Source organism: Palaemon carinicauda, chromosome 4 (assembly GCF_036898095.1).
Source record: "Palaemon carinicauda isolate YSFRI2023 chromosome 4, ASM3689809v2, whole genome shotgun sequence".
Classification (NCBI taxonomy): domain Eukaryota; kingdom Metazoa; phylum Arthropoda; class Malacostraca; order Decapoda; family Palaemonidae; genus Palaemon; species Palaemon carinicauda.
Window position 1 is genome coordinate 191,665,624 of NC_090728.1, and position 17,859 is coordinate 191,683,482.

General features: G+C 35.9%; 1 protein-coding gene across 7 annotated transcripts in view; it reads right to left on the reverse strand.

The window, feature by feature from the left end:
* The window catches only part of LOC137640306 (anillin-like), a 59,738-nt gene that overhangs the window by 7,013 nt on the left and 34,866 nt on the right, over positions 1–17,859 (reverse strand). For 6 of the 7 annotated variants that reach the window (XM_068372939.1, XM_068372938.1, XM_068372937.1 and 3 more), the window contains 8 exons: positions 13,743–13,946; positions 11,655–11,918; positions 8,934–9,072; positions 7,653–7,779; positions 6,584–6,703; positions 5,623–5,733; positions 3,665–3,787; positions 945–1,100 (listed from right to left, as the gene is read on the reverse strand). In XM_068372939.1, coding sequence (XP_068229040.1) covers positions 945–1,100; positions 3,665–3,787; positions 5,623–5,733; positions 6,584–6,703; positions 7,653–7,779; positions 8,934–9,072; positions 11,655–11,918; positions 13,743–13,946 — 1,244 coding nt within the window. The remainder of the gene's footprint in view (positions 1–944; positions 1,101–3,664; positions 3,788–5,622; positions 5,734–6,583; positions 6,704–7,652; positions 7,780–8,933; positions 9,073–11,654; positions 11,919–13,742; positions 13,947–17,859) is intronic. The other variant, XM_068372935.1, reaches the window with a different exon arrangement.

Genomic DNA, 17,859 nt, shown 5'->3' on the forward strand with positions numbered 1-17,859 from the left:
AAAATAAATATTTTATGCACAATAAAAGGGCCTCACTTATCACCCTTAGTGCTTTCATAATAAAGTTTAAGACTTTTTACAACTAAAAAAAAAGTAGACGAGGCAATCAATACGCTCGCGACCCATCACAATCTCCTTTTGCATTTACATATAAATAATCCAAGTCATAAGTGGTCTCAATTCATTACTTAAAGATCAACAGATTAAAAAAGGATACTGGATTGATAAGAATGAAAAACAAAAAAGGTAGAATAAAAATTTAAAGGGATACATGGTTGGGAACCAAATGGAAGTTGCAAAAGCCTTGATGATACTCTTCTCATTCTATAAAAACCCTCATCATGTAAAGCTTCAATTCTATCAGCTACATTTTGACACACCTTCCTTCCGACTTCTTTAGGCTATCTCATCCCTCGAACTACTTTTCAGTAAAATGGTATTAGAATTACAAAGACATTTCGCTGGTTAATGCAAAAGCACATTCTATGTTGCGATGAAAAGACCTCACTAAAGGCCAAAGCCACTACAAGATCCAAAACTTTGGTCCTTATATCTTCATGTTTTTTTTTTTTTAGTTTTGTCCATGGTCACTGTCTTTGCTTTGTTTTAAATCATTTGTCAATTGTAAGATTATTACATTATGTTACACTACTTCTTATATACTTTTTCCTTATTTTACTTTTCTAGTATTTAAGTTTTCTCTAAAAAAATCTCCAATTACAAATTTACCCTAAATTAATCCCACAGTATTGAAGTCTAGATTATTTCTTTCCTTATTTCTTTGAACCCATTTCATTTGTACATTCCAGCAATAATACACATTCAAAGATTTATACTGCATACAATCATCTGATGTTTATACATGATTGACAGCAGGCCATTTGAAAAGCAAACCTAAGTCAATCAGAAACATAAATCATCAAACATGGTTGGATGAACCTTACCTGTATTTCATCAAGGGCTGTCTGTCTCTTCTGAGTAGCAAGTAACAACAACTTTTCAGCTTCTACATGCTGTGGTGTTCCTTGATGTTCAACGTGTTGCAAAACCACAGTCACAGCATTTGAAGCCTGAGAAATAACCCTCTGTTGTTCTGCTACCTGCCAATGTAACAAAAGTTTGTCGTCTTTAAGAAATTTAAAATTTTAAAGGTTAAAAAGAAGTCTGGGACTTTCGGTACCGAAAGTCCCCAACTTACAAACACAAATCAAACTGAAAATAATAAAGATAAGAAAATACTCTAATAAAACTATATAATAGAACTAAATACAGCTAGCAAAGGTTTGGAATAAATGAGTGTCGCTACCTAGAAATCCCAAACAGACAAATACTGTATAATACTCCAACTTGGGAGCAGGGATCTCTAAAACGTCGGACATCTTCAAAGACACAAAACAACACAGAGCAAAATAAAACACGTCTGACCAACGCAGGTGCTGATAGAGGAATGCAGATAAAGGGTGGGGAGATGTAGGGGTGGAGGGGGATGTTGATGAAGGTGGTCTAATTGGTGAGGGATTTATGGCCGTGGTTCAATCACGCCCCAGTTTTCTATACCGACACTCAAAGAGTGAGCTAGGTTTATTCCTGGCATTCCCAGCATCTCTCTTTTCTCTGGTATATTCAGCAATAACTATGCCTTAGAAATGGTGCTAGAGGAGCATTTCACGAAGCGACACAGGTCGAGCCCAGAAATAGATTTTTCCTTCGTCAAAATCCCCTTTGTAATAACCTAATATCTATTTCATAGGAAACTTGACGAAGCATAGTCTTTCATAGTTTGGAAATCATAGGCATGGGGTATGGTCGAGACTACCCTAGGCCAAAATTTTTACAAAATTTGACTTACAAAAAGCTTCTTGGAACCTATTGAGTTTGTAATTTGAGGACCTTCTGTACATTCTGAATCTAACAAAACTGATATTGAATTAATGACAAAATGCAAAATTAAAAGGTGAATTAGCTTATATTTGTGAAGAAGAATTCCACTTTGTATCTAACTGGTGGTTTTTGGGTCAACAAACTGCTTCATAACCAGTTTTATCTGTTGCCAACAAAAACATTCACTGATAAATTCATTTAATAGATAGCAATCAATTAATAAAATTAATTTTAATCTATTATCAAGTTTTTCTTTATCAAACCATAAGTAATTTACATAAAATAATAACTAATTTGCTAAGGACCATGACATTTACGTACTGGATACTTTTCGGACGTTACTAAACAAGACACCTAAATCTGGCGTATAAAAATATTTGTTGCTACATATCTACTGTATATCTCATTTAGAATTCCATTTATTTTATTTACTTAAAAGGTTTAGGTTTCTCTTTTCAAAATCATTAAAATTTTAATAATCCAGTTTGCAAAAAACTTTGTAACATAATCATTAATATAGTATTTTCATATTTTACTGACCATAAACATGGCCAGCAGCAACAATAACAGGTTCTTGTTTCAAGTTTCCATGACTTAATTACTGTAAGAGTAAATAAATTGAATTCATCAAAAAGATTATCACAAGGCTAGATGAGTTTGGATAAACCTGATACTAAAACGTAGGCTGAAGCTCTTTTTATAGATAGATTGATTACAAGTTATCTGGTATCATAACTGTAATGGTCATTGATGACAATAAAAGTCTGTCTCAACGAAGTTACCTGTACCTGTACAATAACTTGTTCCTTTTAATTTAAAGGCTATAAACAATGTGCGTACCATCTTAAAGAGCCTACCTTGCTTCATTTATGAAACTACCTACCCAGAGTTATAAAAAAAGTAAAACAATTCCATTGTTGTATCTGAAAATTTTCTTTAATACTATTTCTATAAATTTGAGAAGAAAAAATAACCTATTATATATTCTTTATTCATTACTTTTTATATAGTTCATTAATTTTCTTTCCTTGCTGGGCTATTTTCCCAGTTGGAGTCCTTGGGCTTATAGCATCCTGCTTTTCCAACTTGGTTACCACTTATCTAGTACTATTATTACTAGCTATGCTGCAACCATAGTTGGAAAAGCAGGATGCTAAAAGCCCAAGGGATCCAACAGGGAATCATAGCCAGTGAGGAAAGGACTAGCAGTATTCATACCTTAGAAATGGTGCTATAAGAAGCATTTCACGGAGCGACACGGGTCGAGCCCAGAAAAAATATTTTAGGAACCGTAACATCATTAAACTATATAAACTATGAAAACTTGAAAAAAAAAGGAAAAGAAATAAGATAGAATGGTGTCCCCAAGGGTACCCTCAAGCAAAGGAACTCTACTCCAAGACAGTGGAAGGCCATAGTACAGAGGCTATGGCACTACCCAAGACTGGAGAACAATGGTTTCATTTTGGAGTGTCCTAGAAGAGCTGCTTACCATAGCTAAAGAGTCTCTTCTACCCTTACCAAGAGGAAAGTAGCCACTGAACAATTATAGTGCAGTAGTTAACCCCTTAAGAGAAGAATTGTTTGGTGATCTCAGTGTTACCTAGTGTATGAGGATACAGGAGAATGTGGAAAGAATAGACCAGACTATTCGGTGTACAGTATGTGTAGGCAAAGGAAAAATGAAACTTGAACAGAGGGATCCAATGTTCTACTGTCTGGCCAGTCAAAGGACCCAATAACTCTTTAGCGTTAATATCTCAATAATAAAAATAATACTTACCTCTTCTTGAAGCTCCCGGATTCGAGCGCTAACAGTCACAGATGGGCTTACTGGTGGTTCAGGGCTAGGAGAGCGCAGATCAGGATGACGAGTAATCTGACGAACTGGGGTGTAGGCCACATCCTGATAAACGAGTAACTACATTTAATAAAATTGTCAAAAAATATATTTAACTGAACAATATATGTATCTACAAAAATAATTCATTGCATAACATGCATATTGCCTTTAACAAACTCTCCTAAATTTTTTTTTAAATGAGTAAACAAAAATATGAACTAGAGGGCACTCAGTACATCGCAGACCTCCACCGTGGCAGCTTATTTCTTAACCTTCCAAAATTTAATCAGTTCTAGCTTTTTACATAAAAGTTAATACCTGCAAATTTTATTACTCTAGAATTAAAACTGTGGCCAGGAAGCTGTTTGCAAACACACACACGAGCAAGGGGTAAAACACAACCTCCTCCCAACTTCATTGGTGGAGGCAATAAGAAGTCTACATAGCATACTGGCAAGCAGTCCTGAAGAGAACTTTGGTAATTCAATCAGTAATGATCATCGCTATTTATATATATATATGGCCTCACCAAGTTCGTAATATCGATCATCATCCTCTTAGGTAATATTTTAAGCTAAATAACTTATAACAAGATTGAAACTAAGGGCACCTCATGAATTCCATGGTATACAAAAATTCACACATAAATGTGGTGTCCTAAGCATAAGTGTATACAGTACAAGATCCAAATCAAACTTCTATACTAATCATCCTTTTTATGACAGTCTTATTGTTAAAGATTACAAGTGGCCTATGCTGTAGGCATTATCAATTATACAGTATGGCATTTAACAAGGGCTACTTATTATTCAACCAACTGGAGCAAGGTACAAAGTTGGTCAGCCAAATCGGAAGAAACTAAAGAATAGATAAACAAGTATACGAAATACAACTGGGGCCAAAGAGATGTGAAGAACTACAAAAGGACACGAGGCACATTTTGAAGCTGCATCCCTTAAAGCTGGGAAATAGATCCTGTATCACTGAAAAATTCACAGCTTGCCAATGCTGACTAAGTTAAGATTATCTACGTATAATTTCTCTGTAGTCATAGCTTTTTTCATTTTAAAACAAGGGGAAGGAGTTCCCATAATATCTTTGTTATAAATAAATCCAGTATCACTGAAAAATTCATAGCTTGCCAATGCCGACTAAGTTAAGATTATCTACTTATATTTTCTCTGTAGTCATAGCTTTTTTCATTTTAAAACAAGGGGCAGGAGTTTCCATAATATCTTTGTTAATATCATAAGCACTATGTGGGCAATAATTAAAAAAACAAATAAATACAATGTTTCATGGATGCCATCAATCTTCCTAGCATGTCCCTAATATGAAACACTCATTTTTCATATCCACAATGATTTAATTTTGACATGTAGCCAAGTATAAAATATACCATACATAGTAACAAATGCCCAGTATAACATAAAGCATAAGTTTTACAGCTGTGACCAAGTCGTGGAATGATCTTCTTAATCTGGTAGTTGAATCAATAGAACTTCAAAAGTTCAAACTTGCAGGAAATGTTTTTATGTTGAACAGACTGACACAAGTCTTTTTATAGTTTATATATGAAATATCTGTTTTAATGTTAATGTTTTTACAATATTTTATTTAAATTGTACATTACTTTTTATATCATTTAGTTATTTTCCTATTTCCTTTTCTCACTGGACTATTTTTCCCTGTTGGAGCCCTTGGGCTTATAGCATCTTGCTTTTCCAACTAGGGTTGTAGCTTTGCTAGTAATAATAATAATAATAATAACTACCTCTATTATTAGGGATATAGTGTGATCCCTTTGTGAGTGTCCATAACAAACCAACCTTAAAAGGTTACAAGTTATATAATCCCAATGCATTTTAGGTAAATAAACAAAAGAACAGAACACTTACTGGTTTCTGCTTCCTGTACATGGAGATGCTATGAGCAAGATTATTTTCATCCTCAAGATTGTTGCCAGGAGACCCAGGATTAATCTTTGGTGTCTTGTAAACACTGGAGGACTGGAACATACATAACAGAATAAATATAAAAGATTGTAAAAGTAATTTTCTTACTATATATTGATTAAAAAGTGCACAAGATTAAAACCAAAATAAATTGTAAACGCCTGCTACTTTTTGTAAACAAAAGATTTATTAATTATATATGTACTATAATGGAACTGCATAGTTTGCTTGATCTCTACAGCATTCAAGAAGGGATTTTGAGCGAAGCGAAAAATCTATTTTTGGGTGAGGTAGCCATGTCGTCCTGATGGAAGTTCCTTCATAGTAGCTTCCTAGGTTATATTTAACTACAGTGATATATCCCAGAGAATTTTACTTTCAATAGTGGACTATGCTAGTACAGGTATCTGGGATTGGCTGATCATAAACAACACGACAGAGGTTAAAGTTTACTATCAGCAGTGAATCGAAACTTTGCCTATTTTACCATCATTATCATGGATTCAGTTATTAACACAAATTCCCCTTCCTTATATGTATAAGTTAAAAATGTTTACAGAACAAGTAGTGTATAAATGCAAATATACCATTCATTAGAAAAAATTAATGATCTTATTCACTGAATAATGAATTGGTGAAGATACAAAATTATAACTATTAGGAAGTCAAGTTCCAGAACAATGATAGATACAATATTTTCTCAATGGAAGTACCAAGCAAGAAAGAAAAAGAACTTTATTAAAGACAATTAACATTTATAAATTACTTAACATTCCTTCAACCAACCAGACGGTTAAATATCAAGCATATTGTTTGGGAACAGAACTGAATATCTGTATTCTTTTTATTAAAAGTAGGGAAAAATTATATAAGCAATGTTCTACTGAAAAATAACACATCTTACACTATGTTCTTGAGTACGTTGCCTCTTTGGGGGTGTGGGCTCTTCATCCAAGGCCTCATCAATTGCATTATCAATGGCATCGATAGCCTCCATAGTACTCTCGGACATGCTCACTCCAATCTAGAAGATTGAAAAAAAATCTTTACAGATATGACAGTAACATCCATATAAATCTACGAAACATTAATAATAATAACCCACATCTAAAGATTAATGTATTTACACATTATCTTAAATATATATAATCCACCAAAACTTACTGAGTGCTTAAAACTATACCATGAAATCCCTTAAATCAAGTAGAAAATTTAATAACCCACTAATCAATACAATGCCATTTCCTGACAAAACCATATTACAATAAGATTAGTTTAAAAAATATATCCTAAACTAAAAATTTCCTTTACGACCATACACAATGACTAACTATAGCCAATACAATGCTAGGCGATCTGAAATCAGTCAATCATGTAACATATTCTTGGCAAAAATTAAAAGCCACCAAATACATTATCTAAGGAAATAGGATTATTTCACTGAAGTGGAAACTTATAATCTACATTAGCGATGGGCAACTGTCAGTCAGCTGGGGGCCACATGATAATTATTTCCCGAATATATACTGATTTATTTTTTACCATTCTTCCTTGTTTTCTTCGTCTTACGATGAAAGGTGGTAGGCTGTGGCACCCTAGTAGTACCAGCCGGACTTGGTTGAGTCCCTTGTCAGGCTGGGAGGAACTTGGAGAGGAGAGGTCCCCTTTTTTGTTTCACTTGTTTGATGTCAGCTAACCACCAAAATTGGGGGAAGTGCCTTGGTATATGTATGTATGTATGTACTATGAAAGTTTACATAAAACTGACATCTCTTTCATTATTTTCTTATGATGATTACTCATATAAATAAATACAGTTTCAGTAACTTAGGATGTTTCAAGGGCTGCAAACCAACATGTCGGAAGCCGCACGTTGCCACGCCCGACGTATATCAATCATAAAGACTTATTACGTATTTTAAATAACTTCCAGATAAGACAAATGAAGTTTGAAAATAACAAACAATACTTACTCCTGACGATGTTTCTGTCTGTTCTGCTATGGAAGAGAGTATTTTGGTCTGATTGGTTTGTGCCATTTGTTGAATCTTTTGACCAAAGCTTTCAATGGATGTACAAGTCAGCACACTTTCGGCAAAACTAAAAAAAAAATAATAATCAATAGGAAATGCTATCAAAAGAATAAGGAGAGAATCTTTAACAAGGTATGATTAAACACTTATAACTTACCTATGTATTTTAGAACCGTAGTGAAAAGTTGATCTTTTTTTTTTATTATAATCACTTAATATAAGTACAAAAATATAAACACTCTTATACACAACTGAAATCTAACTTATCGAATAAATGTTCCGGATTCAGTGCCTGATTTAGGACCAAACTACAAAGGATATGATCCTCTTTCCATTATCATCTCTCCAATTCAAGATGAATTACACTCAATTTTCTAGTTTAATACAAGATAACACATGAAATTACAGTAGTTTTATGTCACTATCCTTATATCATCTTTCAGCAAAGAAAACCTACACTATCTAGTCTCTGTTCAAAATTCAAAAATATCTTAAATACACTTTAAAGGTCGCTTATGAATGGCAGAGGCAAGGGACCGTGATATTGCCCTAACAAGCAAGACAATACCCTACAGACTGATCATATATACATATGATCAGCACACAAGCCCCTCTCCACCTAAGCTAGGATCAAGGAGGGCCAGGCAATGGCTGCTGATGACTCAGCAGGTAGACCTACAGGCTCCCGTAAACCCCACATCCTTAGCTCACAAGGATGGCGAGGTTGCAGCAACCAAGGGAACTAACAGGTTTCAGCGGGACTCGAACCCCAGTCTGGCGATCAACAGGCAAGGACGTTATTATATTGGCCACCACTACCCAGATTTCAGGGAAAACTGAAGCAAGGGTGCTACCGAGGTACTCGAGGATATTAGCCATTTGATTACAGGTGCATTAATTTCACTTTTACCTTCAATATGTCCCTATTGATCTTTTCCCACCTATAGAACTATCCACTTTTAGTAAAATACTGTACAGTGCTGTATTATCATGATGCAGTTTAATGGAACTAGAGCATCCAGTTCCTACTGTAAAAAATTTTTGATTCACCTGAAGGAATTAGTCTTATTTGCAAATAGAAGCTGAAGTCTATAAATGTAAGCTATGTCATTACCCTACTTTGTAGAAACACTGGTAATCTAAACGAACCGTGATTAAATGCTTTTTACCTTAAAAATTAACAATATATTATAAAACTGACTCTCCATTATATTAACGTACCTTGAGTCTTGAATATCGTCCTCATCTTGACTGTCTGGGGCTTCAGAATGAGACTCGATATCAGAGAGAGATGGGAAGATGCAACCAGGTTTTATTTTAGGTATGAACTCTTTCTTGCTCTTGGGCGAAGTATGTAATTCTGAAAGAACAAAAGAACATAATACCTGTTCTTCCTCACTTCATAGTTGAACACTACACCAAACCTGTTTAGCGATTTATAAGAATAATAAAGATTAAACTGAAACAAACTTTAAAAGTACTTAACTAATTTTCCATTTAACACAATAACAGATTACACCAGGCAGCCTCATGAAGGCAATAAACCTTAAAACGTCCTAATTCTAATAGCCAGGCCTTCTCCCTCATGAGGCTCAATACTACACAGTATTCTAGAAGTTTTATTCCAGCTGTTACCGAGTTGTGGAATGATCTTCCTAATTGGGTAGTTGAATCAGTAGAACTTCAAAAGTTCAAAGTTGGAGCAAATGTTTTTATGTTGACCAGGCTGACATGAGTTTTTTTATAGTTTATATATGACATATCTGTTTTTGACGTTAATAGTTTATATAGGACATATCTGTTTTGACGTTGTTACTGTTTTTAGAATGATTTATTGTTAACTTGTTCTCACCATTTATTTATTTCCTTTCCTCACTGGGCTATTTTTCCCTATTGGAGCCCTTGGGCTTATAGCATCTTGCTTTTCCAACTAGGGTTATAGCTTGGCTAGTAATAATAATAAGTCCGGACCCTCACTGTTTCAGGTCTAAAGTCCTGGCCTTCTATTGTTGACTTAGGCCTATTTTCCCCTTTAATACAATACCATCACCCATATCAATAAACCAAGTGGGGGAAAGAGGGTCACAGGTAAGGCCAAAATGCAAACAGTCAACGCTAGCCCAGGCTGGGTTACCCAAAAGTCATGGTCTAACTATGTCTAGTCTATGCAAACAGCCAATCAGTGAATACAATTGCACGAGAAAAAAATAAAACAATTACATCTTGCAAAACACTATGTAATACTTAAGAAGTGTCTTGATCAGGTACTTAAATCCCAAACTGACCAATACAAGAATATTACAGTGCAATACTATCACTAAGCCAATCAACAGGTAGCGAGCAGCAATGTTCAGAAAGATGATAAAATACAACATTCATAAACCTCTTCAAAGTCACAATTTCTACACAGCCTACAGCAGGTACCCATGTATGCTTTGGGAATATAAACTCGATAGAGAGAGAAAGCTACTAGCTCGACAAATATCTTTAAAATTAAATTCATCATCATCATAGTCACTATGCAAGCTTTTCTCATTACGGGATTATGCATAAAATAAGTTCCCTTTTCCTTTCTCTGCCCATACTTTCTCAGTTCTAGGTCTAAATCGATCCTACTTTTCCACAACTCTCTTTAGGTATTCATCCTGCTAAAGTACTAGTCTATTTTCCCATCTCTGACAACCCTTCATTTGTAATAAATACTTTTGCCCTATTGTAGTAATGAATCTTGACATGCTACTATGATAATTTTTCAAAATAATTTTTACAATCAGAAACAATGTTGTGGTACAGAGTTCTCATACGCCTTTGGTCTCTCTAAAAAGGTGATATTTTTTAAGTCAATGTGTTTTTGTGGTCTCAAAGGACTTAGCTGAGAAAGGCTAGAACAGGGAATACACAGACACAAAAATAGGTTTTTCCTTCAACAAAGTCCCTTTTTCATAAGTTTCATAAAACAGAAATTCACTTATCTCTACATTCCATGCTAAAACTATTTTGCTTTCTGCCCCATCAACTCCTACTTAACACTTCACGATTTCATTAAGACCTGCCCCGATACCACAGCACAAGTTTTTCACTTTCCTCTCCTCCCCAATTACTCATGAAATACTAAAACCAATAAACAGAGTTAAATAATAAAGATCGTGTGATATGAACATTCTCTTCATTGGTGGATGACTGTAATGTGACATATGGGTTTGACTAGTAATTATTCTTTGGTTAGTTACTTTGATCACCTTGAAAACATCAAAATACCTCTTCTCCAAGAGGCCCATTCATCATCCTCATCTCCTCCTATGCCTATCGACGCAAAGGGCCTCAGTTAGACTTCGCCAGATGAATTCTAAGGTGTTCATATATTGCACAAAACAAGAAGAAACAAATGATCAAAGGTAAAAACAAATACTTTATAAATTACTTGAAAATAAAGCATAGCAAATGAAACCCTTAATATATACAACTGAAAAAAAGAAGAAAAACCAAAGAACCCTTAAAATACAAACATTCAATTCATACACCAGTTCATAAAATAAATTCTTAAGTCAATCAATACAGTAACTAGAGGGGCACCCAGTAGAGTGCAGACCTCCAGCGCGGCAGCCTATTTCTCGACCATGATCTTAAAATGTATTGATTGGCGTGGATTTTCATACACTCAAATATGAACCAAGTTTCAAGTCCCTGTGACAACAATGTCCAAACTTATGGCTGATTACGTGAATGTAACATTTTGCTTGACCATAACCTTGGGCTTTCAAAATTAAATCATTTCCAGATTTTTACATAAAAGTTAATCCCTACAAGTTTCATTACGTTACAATTGAATTTGTGGCCAGGAAGCTGTTCACAAACATGGGAGAAAAAATAACCTCCTTCCAACTTCGTTGACGTAATAAAGCCAATACTAATACTTTCCCTTCCTACTCAATCTCTCCTTACCATCAATTTCCGTTGAATTCAACCTAGCAGCAGGAGATCGGACCTTCAGCACAGGAGAGCAATCTGAGAAACTTTGTTGTTGGCGCGTAGGGGACGACACACCCGATGATCCAGATGATCCCCCTTCGAGATAAAGTCGAGGCGGTTTGGGTGGCCCTGCCGCATTGTCTCTTACTAGCGTGTCGTCCGACGCTGTAGAGTCCGCATAGGATTCGTCACTCTCGACATACTCGGTTTCGGACTCGGCGGGATAGGTTGTTTGACCTGAATTTGTGAAATTGTTAAACACTGCAAAGTTATACACTACTCAATTACCTCAATAAATGCAAGGTCCAATTTAGGGTTCAGTATTAGTTGCAGACTAACTACAGTAGATTAATTAAAGAGGAAGTAAATCTAATAATATTGCTATAAATACTCAGAAACTAATTATCAAAGGTATATATATATCAAAATGTAAAGTATTTTTCTTCAATCAAATATTTTTAAGAATGTAAATAAAGAAAAAATATTCATAAAATGAGAAAGAATGAGATCTCAACTTAAGTGAAATGAAAACATGTCAATTTTCAATTCAAAGGTGAAAGCTTGAGAGAATTTAGCCTGAAAAAGAGAAAGGAATTTGCGATATTCCTCTCTAAGGTGGATTCTTACATTAACTATACTAATACTGTACTATATTTACTAAAGAAGTAAACAGCTTAAGGAATGATAGAAACGAGTAGTTTCCGCAACCAATGACTGTGAAAATGGACAATTTTCGGCTAAACTTTGTATGCCTCGAAAGAAAAAAAAGGATGATCAAAACACAATATCAATGTCCAAGGAAAACATACCAATCACTAGGGTTTTGTTATCTAATAATTCATTACTAAAACAATAGTTTCAAGTTAATAAAAAAGTTAAAATGGCATTATAACAGGAAGTTGGATTAGTAGTCAAAACTATCATGCTTAAAAAGGTTGCGGATATTCAAACACAAAGTTTTTAATTTCTAAAGAAAGTATCATACAATAAGTCTTCTCAGGGAGGGCATCACATAAGGGTGTAACATTCAAGCAAATAAACAAGTAATAAATACTATACAAGCTTCCTATGACTCCTTTTTCCAGAATAACTGTCATAATCGCTAAAATTCTGCCCCGATTACTAGATGAAATACAAGATGATTATAAGCCCTGGTTGTTAAAACAATAAAAGATTACTTATCAACGAGAAAAAAGTAATTCATACAGTAAAAAGCTCAGTCGACATGTTACTCCTACGAGAATAAACTTTTCAATTGTAAAAATTAATATCATCAGATTCAAAATGGACTCTCACAAGTCATACACAACCTCCAGCCAGACTCTTATTACAAATGTAATGATATAAGTTGATTATCAAAATCTACGGCAACTAAGTATATAGTTTTTCACGTCCGTAAGAGTGGATAATCGAAAACAAGTCAGAACTATTCATCCCCCAAAGAGTTACTTCTCCGCATATCACGTTCCTACCACCAAGAACTTTAATCAATTGTAGCTAGTGATGAGGCCCACTACTATGTTTTTGTAAAAATATAGGCATGACATTTGGTAATCCAACTGATAAACAAGAAAAGTAAAGCCACAACCTAAATCAAAGCCATTATCTATGTATCTAAATTACAAAATACTATACTCTTCAAACTACCCTTTTGTAACATTAATCTGTAACTTGCTGTACTGTTACAAAATGGGTCCTCAACTACTCATTTCTCAAATAAATATTTTGACATCTTACTTAAACGATGGTTAACTACAATAGACTAGAATAAAGGATATTGGTAACCATTATTTGAACAACGTAAGGACGAGATTAGTTTCCCCGACTTAAATATTAGCACAGGGACGAGAATAAAACAACCTCAGTAAAATTCAGTACCCTTCCCAGTCCCATATTACTGTCAATATTTGTCATAAAGCTCCCTACACATCACATGTATTCTTTTAAAGTTAGTTTTCCCCCAAAGCAAAGCAGGACTAAAAATTACTGATTAAAAATGATCCTCTAACTATAAAAGGATATATAAGCAAGACATGTCTTATAGCCTTATATTAAACCTACGCTGGACAGGCTGTGTTGGTCCAGGGGCTCTGTCACCTGTTCTGGGTTTTTTGAACCTGTTTAAGAGCACATCCATTTCCTTTTGCCGTTCGGTTTGTATCTTGTTATTAATTTCATTCCCCCTCCAGTTATCCTTGATATTTTCAAAGAGCATACGCTGCATCCCAACAGAGGTATCCTCTTTGGTTGGAGAGGGAGAGCGACCTGAATGGTAGAAATTTAATTCATGAATTTCACATGCCAAGAAATGCATAGATATTCAAGATTAGGTCATTAAAATATTATAAATATTATAAGTATGCCATCAACTCACAATACATACCAACCATGAACTTGTTTATGATACATATAGGTACAGGAAAATATTTGTAAGGTATTACTGGTTGCAGGCACAGAAGAAAAGCTTGGACGATTAGTGACAGAATTTGGAAGTGTGTGTGAGAGAAGGAAGTTGAGAGTTAATGTGGGTAAGAGTAAGGTTATGAGATGTACGAGAAGGGAAGGTGGTGCAAGGTTAAATGTCATGTTGAATGGAGAGTTACTTGAGGAGGTGGATCAGTTTAAGTACTTGGGGTCTGTTGTTGCAGCAAATGGTGGAGTGGAAGCAGATGTACGTCAGAGAGTGAATGAAGGTTGCAAAGTGTTGGGGGCAGTTAAGGGAGTAGTAAAAAATAGAGGGTTGAGCATGAATGTAAAGAGAGTTCTATATGAGAAAGTGATTGTACCAACTGTGATGTATGGATCGGAGTTGTGGGGAATGAAAGTGATGGAGAGACAGAAATTGAATGTGTTTGAGATGAAGTGTCTACGGAGTATCGCTGGTGTATCTCGAGTAGATAGGGTTAGGAACGAAGTGGTGAGGGTGAGAACGGGTGTAAGAAATGAGTTAGCAGCTAGAGTGGATATGAATGTGTTGAGGTGGTTTGGCCATGTTGAGAGAATGGAAAATGGCTGCTTGCTAAAGAAGGTGATGAATGCAAGAGTTGATGGGAGAAGTACGAGAGGAAGGCCAAGGTTTGGGTGGATGGATGGAGTGAAGGAAGCTCTGGGTGATAGGAGGATAGATGTGAGCGAGGCAAGAGAGCGTGCTAGAAATAGGAATGAATGGCGAGCGATTGTGACGCAGTTCCGGTAGGCCCTGCTGCTTCCTCCGGTGCCTTAGATGACCGCGGAGGTAGCAGCAGTAGGGGATTCAGCATTATGAAGCTTCATCTGTGGTGGATAACGGGGGAGGGTGGGCTGTGACACCCTAGCAGTACCAGCTGAACTCCTTTAAGTCCCTTGTTAGGCTGGGAGGAACGTAGAGAGTAGAGGTCCCCTTTTTTGTTTTTGTTTCTTTGTTGATGTCGGCTACCCCCCAAAATTGTGGGAATTGCCTTGGTATATGTATGTATGTATTACACTAGTTTAAAAAAAAAAAAAAAAAAAAGAGATATCTTCAATATCAAGGAAAGAATACCAGTCTGCATTACAAATTTTTTTTAGTTATTATCCTTAATCAGAGCATTGGATATTCCTCTGCTCTCTGCATGTTATTCAATCTTATTTACAAAAATCATTGCAAATATATAATTTCCCAATGGATGAATAATCATTGCAAATGAAGATTTATAGATATTAATAGCTGTGAAGCATGGTGTTAATGATATGTACCAAAAAAGGTATCCATGGAGGTCATTATACCTCCAGGGACAGATTAAAAATGTTGTAAATGGAGACATCCACAAGTAATAGCATAATAAGCTTGCAGACAAGACTGTAGGCAGAATTGTGTGTAAGGAGTGACATGTTCAAGTGTCCATTAAAATCCAGTGGGTCAAGTCTAAAGAGATGTTTTAAAGAATGAGAAGTTGACTGAACAAGACTAACCAGTAAAGAAACAGGAAAAATCCAGTCAGATAGTAATTGGATTAAAACTGTGTACAAAATGTAAAGGATACGGTTATAGATTCACAGGATAGTATATAAAATATTAGGTATTTTCAAGGCCAAAAGCCTCTATATTTACAAATGATGAAAGAAGAGAATCAACAAAAGGATAGGACCTGCGGGTGGTAAGACATATCCACGACCCTAGGAACATTAAAACTTTTACAGAATAACTAAAGAGGTTGAAAACTATGGCAGCCTTGAATAGGTAAAGCAAGACTTTCCTCAACATAAAAAAAAAAATTCCATCCTAAAACATAGCTGAAGTAAAATCCCACACAGGTGTTTAACGCAACAAAGAATCAAATGGTACTGGAAGGCCAAACAAAGGTTAGCTGTAAATCAATCAGGGGCAAGTGCCTATTTATATTAACCCTTTTACCCCCAAAGGACATCCTGGTACGTTTCACAAAAGCCATCCCTTTACCCCCATGGACGTACCGGTACGTCCTTGCAAAAAAATGCTATAAAATTTTCTTTTTTTTTTTTCATATTTTTGATAATTTTTTGAGAAAATTCAGGCATTTTCCAAGAGAATGAGACCAACCTGACCTCTCTATGACAAAAATTAAGGCTGTTTGAGCAATTTTAAAAAAATGTTATTTTTATTAATAAAATAAATTTTTGAATATACTTACCCGATAATCATGTAGCTGTCAACTCCGTTGCCCGACAGAATTCTATGGAGGGATACGCCAGCTATCACAATACTAGAAGGGGGTGTACTTACCAGCGCCACCTGTGGCCAGGTACTCAATCATTTGTTGTTGACACCTCCTCAATTATTCCTCGGTCCACTGGTTCTCTCTGGGGAGGAAAGGGAGGGTCGATTAAATCATGATTATCGGGTAAGTATATTCAAAAATTTATTTTATTAATAAAAATAACATTTTTCAATATTAAACTTACCCGATAATCATGTAGCTGATTCACACCCAGGGAGGTGGGTGAAAACCAGTGTACATGATTAAAGGATAGCTAAGTATCCCAAATTTCATATAACAGTTATCTCAAATAACAATGAAATAATAAGTACCTGGTAAGGAAGTCGAATAGAACCGTTACTCTGCCTTTTATTTAAAGTTCGTCTTCCTTACTGAGCGCAGCGTTCCTCTTGGAGGCTGAATCAACCCAAAGGTGCCAAAGTACAAGGGGTTGCAACCCTACTAAAGGACCTCTACCAAACCTTTAATCCAGGCGCTTCTCAAGAATGAATAGACCACCCGCCAAATCCAAGGATGCGGAAGGCTTCTTAGCCTACCGTAACAACCATAAAAACAACAATAAAAGTATTCAAGAGAAAGGTTAAAAAGGTTATGGGATTAAGGGAATGTAGTGGCTGAGCCCTCACCTACTACTGCACTCGCTGCTACGAATGGTCCCAGGGTGTAGCAGTTCTCGTAAAGAGACTGGACATCTTTCAGATAAAATGATGCAAACACTGACTTGCTCCTCCAATAGGTTGCATCCATAATGCTCTGCAGAGAACGGTTTTTATTAAAGGCCAACGAAGTAGCTACAGCTCTTACTTCGTGGGTCCTTACCTTCAGCAATGCAAGGTCTTCCTCCTTTAAGTGAGAATGTGCTTCTCTGATCAGAAGCCTTATATAGTACGAAAGCCCATTCTTGGACATGGGTCTCGAGGGTTTCTTGATGGCACACCATAAGGCTTCTGACTGTCCTCGAATAGGTTTAGACCTCTTCAGATAATATTTGAGAGCTCTGACAGGGCAAAGAACTCTCTCTAGTTCGTTACCTACCATGTTGGAGAGGCTAGGTATTTCGAACGATCTAGGCCAAGGACGTGAAGGAAGCTCGTTCTTTGCTAGGAATCCAAGCTGAAAAGAACATGTAGCTGATTCGGTTGTGAAACCAATGTTCTTGCTGAAGGCATGAACCTCACTGACTCTCTTAGCTGTTGCAAGGCAAACGAGAAAAGCAGTCTTGAGGGTAAGATCCTTGAAGGAAGCTGACTGGAGAGGTTCGAACCTAGATGTCATAAGGAACCTTAAGACTACGTCTAGATTCCAGCCTGGAGTGGAAAGACGACGTTCTTTAGACGTCTCAAAAGACTTGAGAATGTCTTGAAGGTCCTTGTTGGAAGACAGGTCCAAACCCCTGTGGCGGAGGACTGAGGCCAACATGCTCCTATACCCTTTAATCGTAGATGTTGAAAGGGATCTCTCAT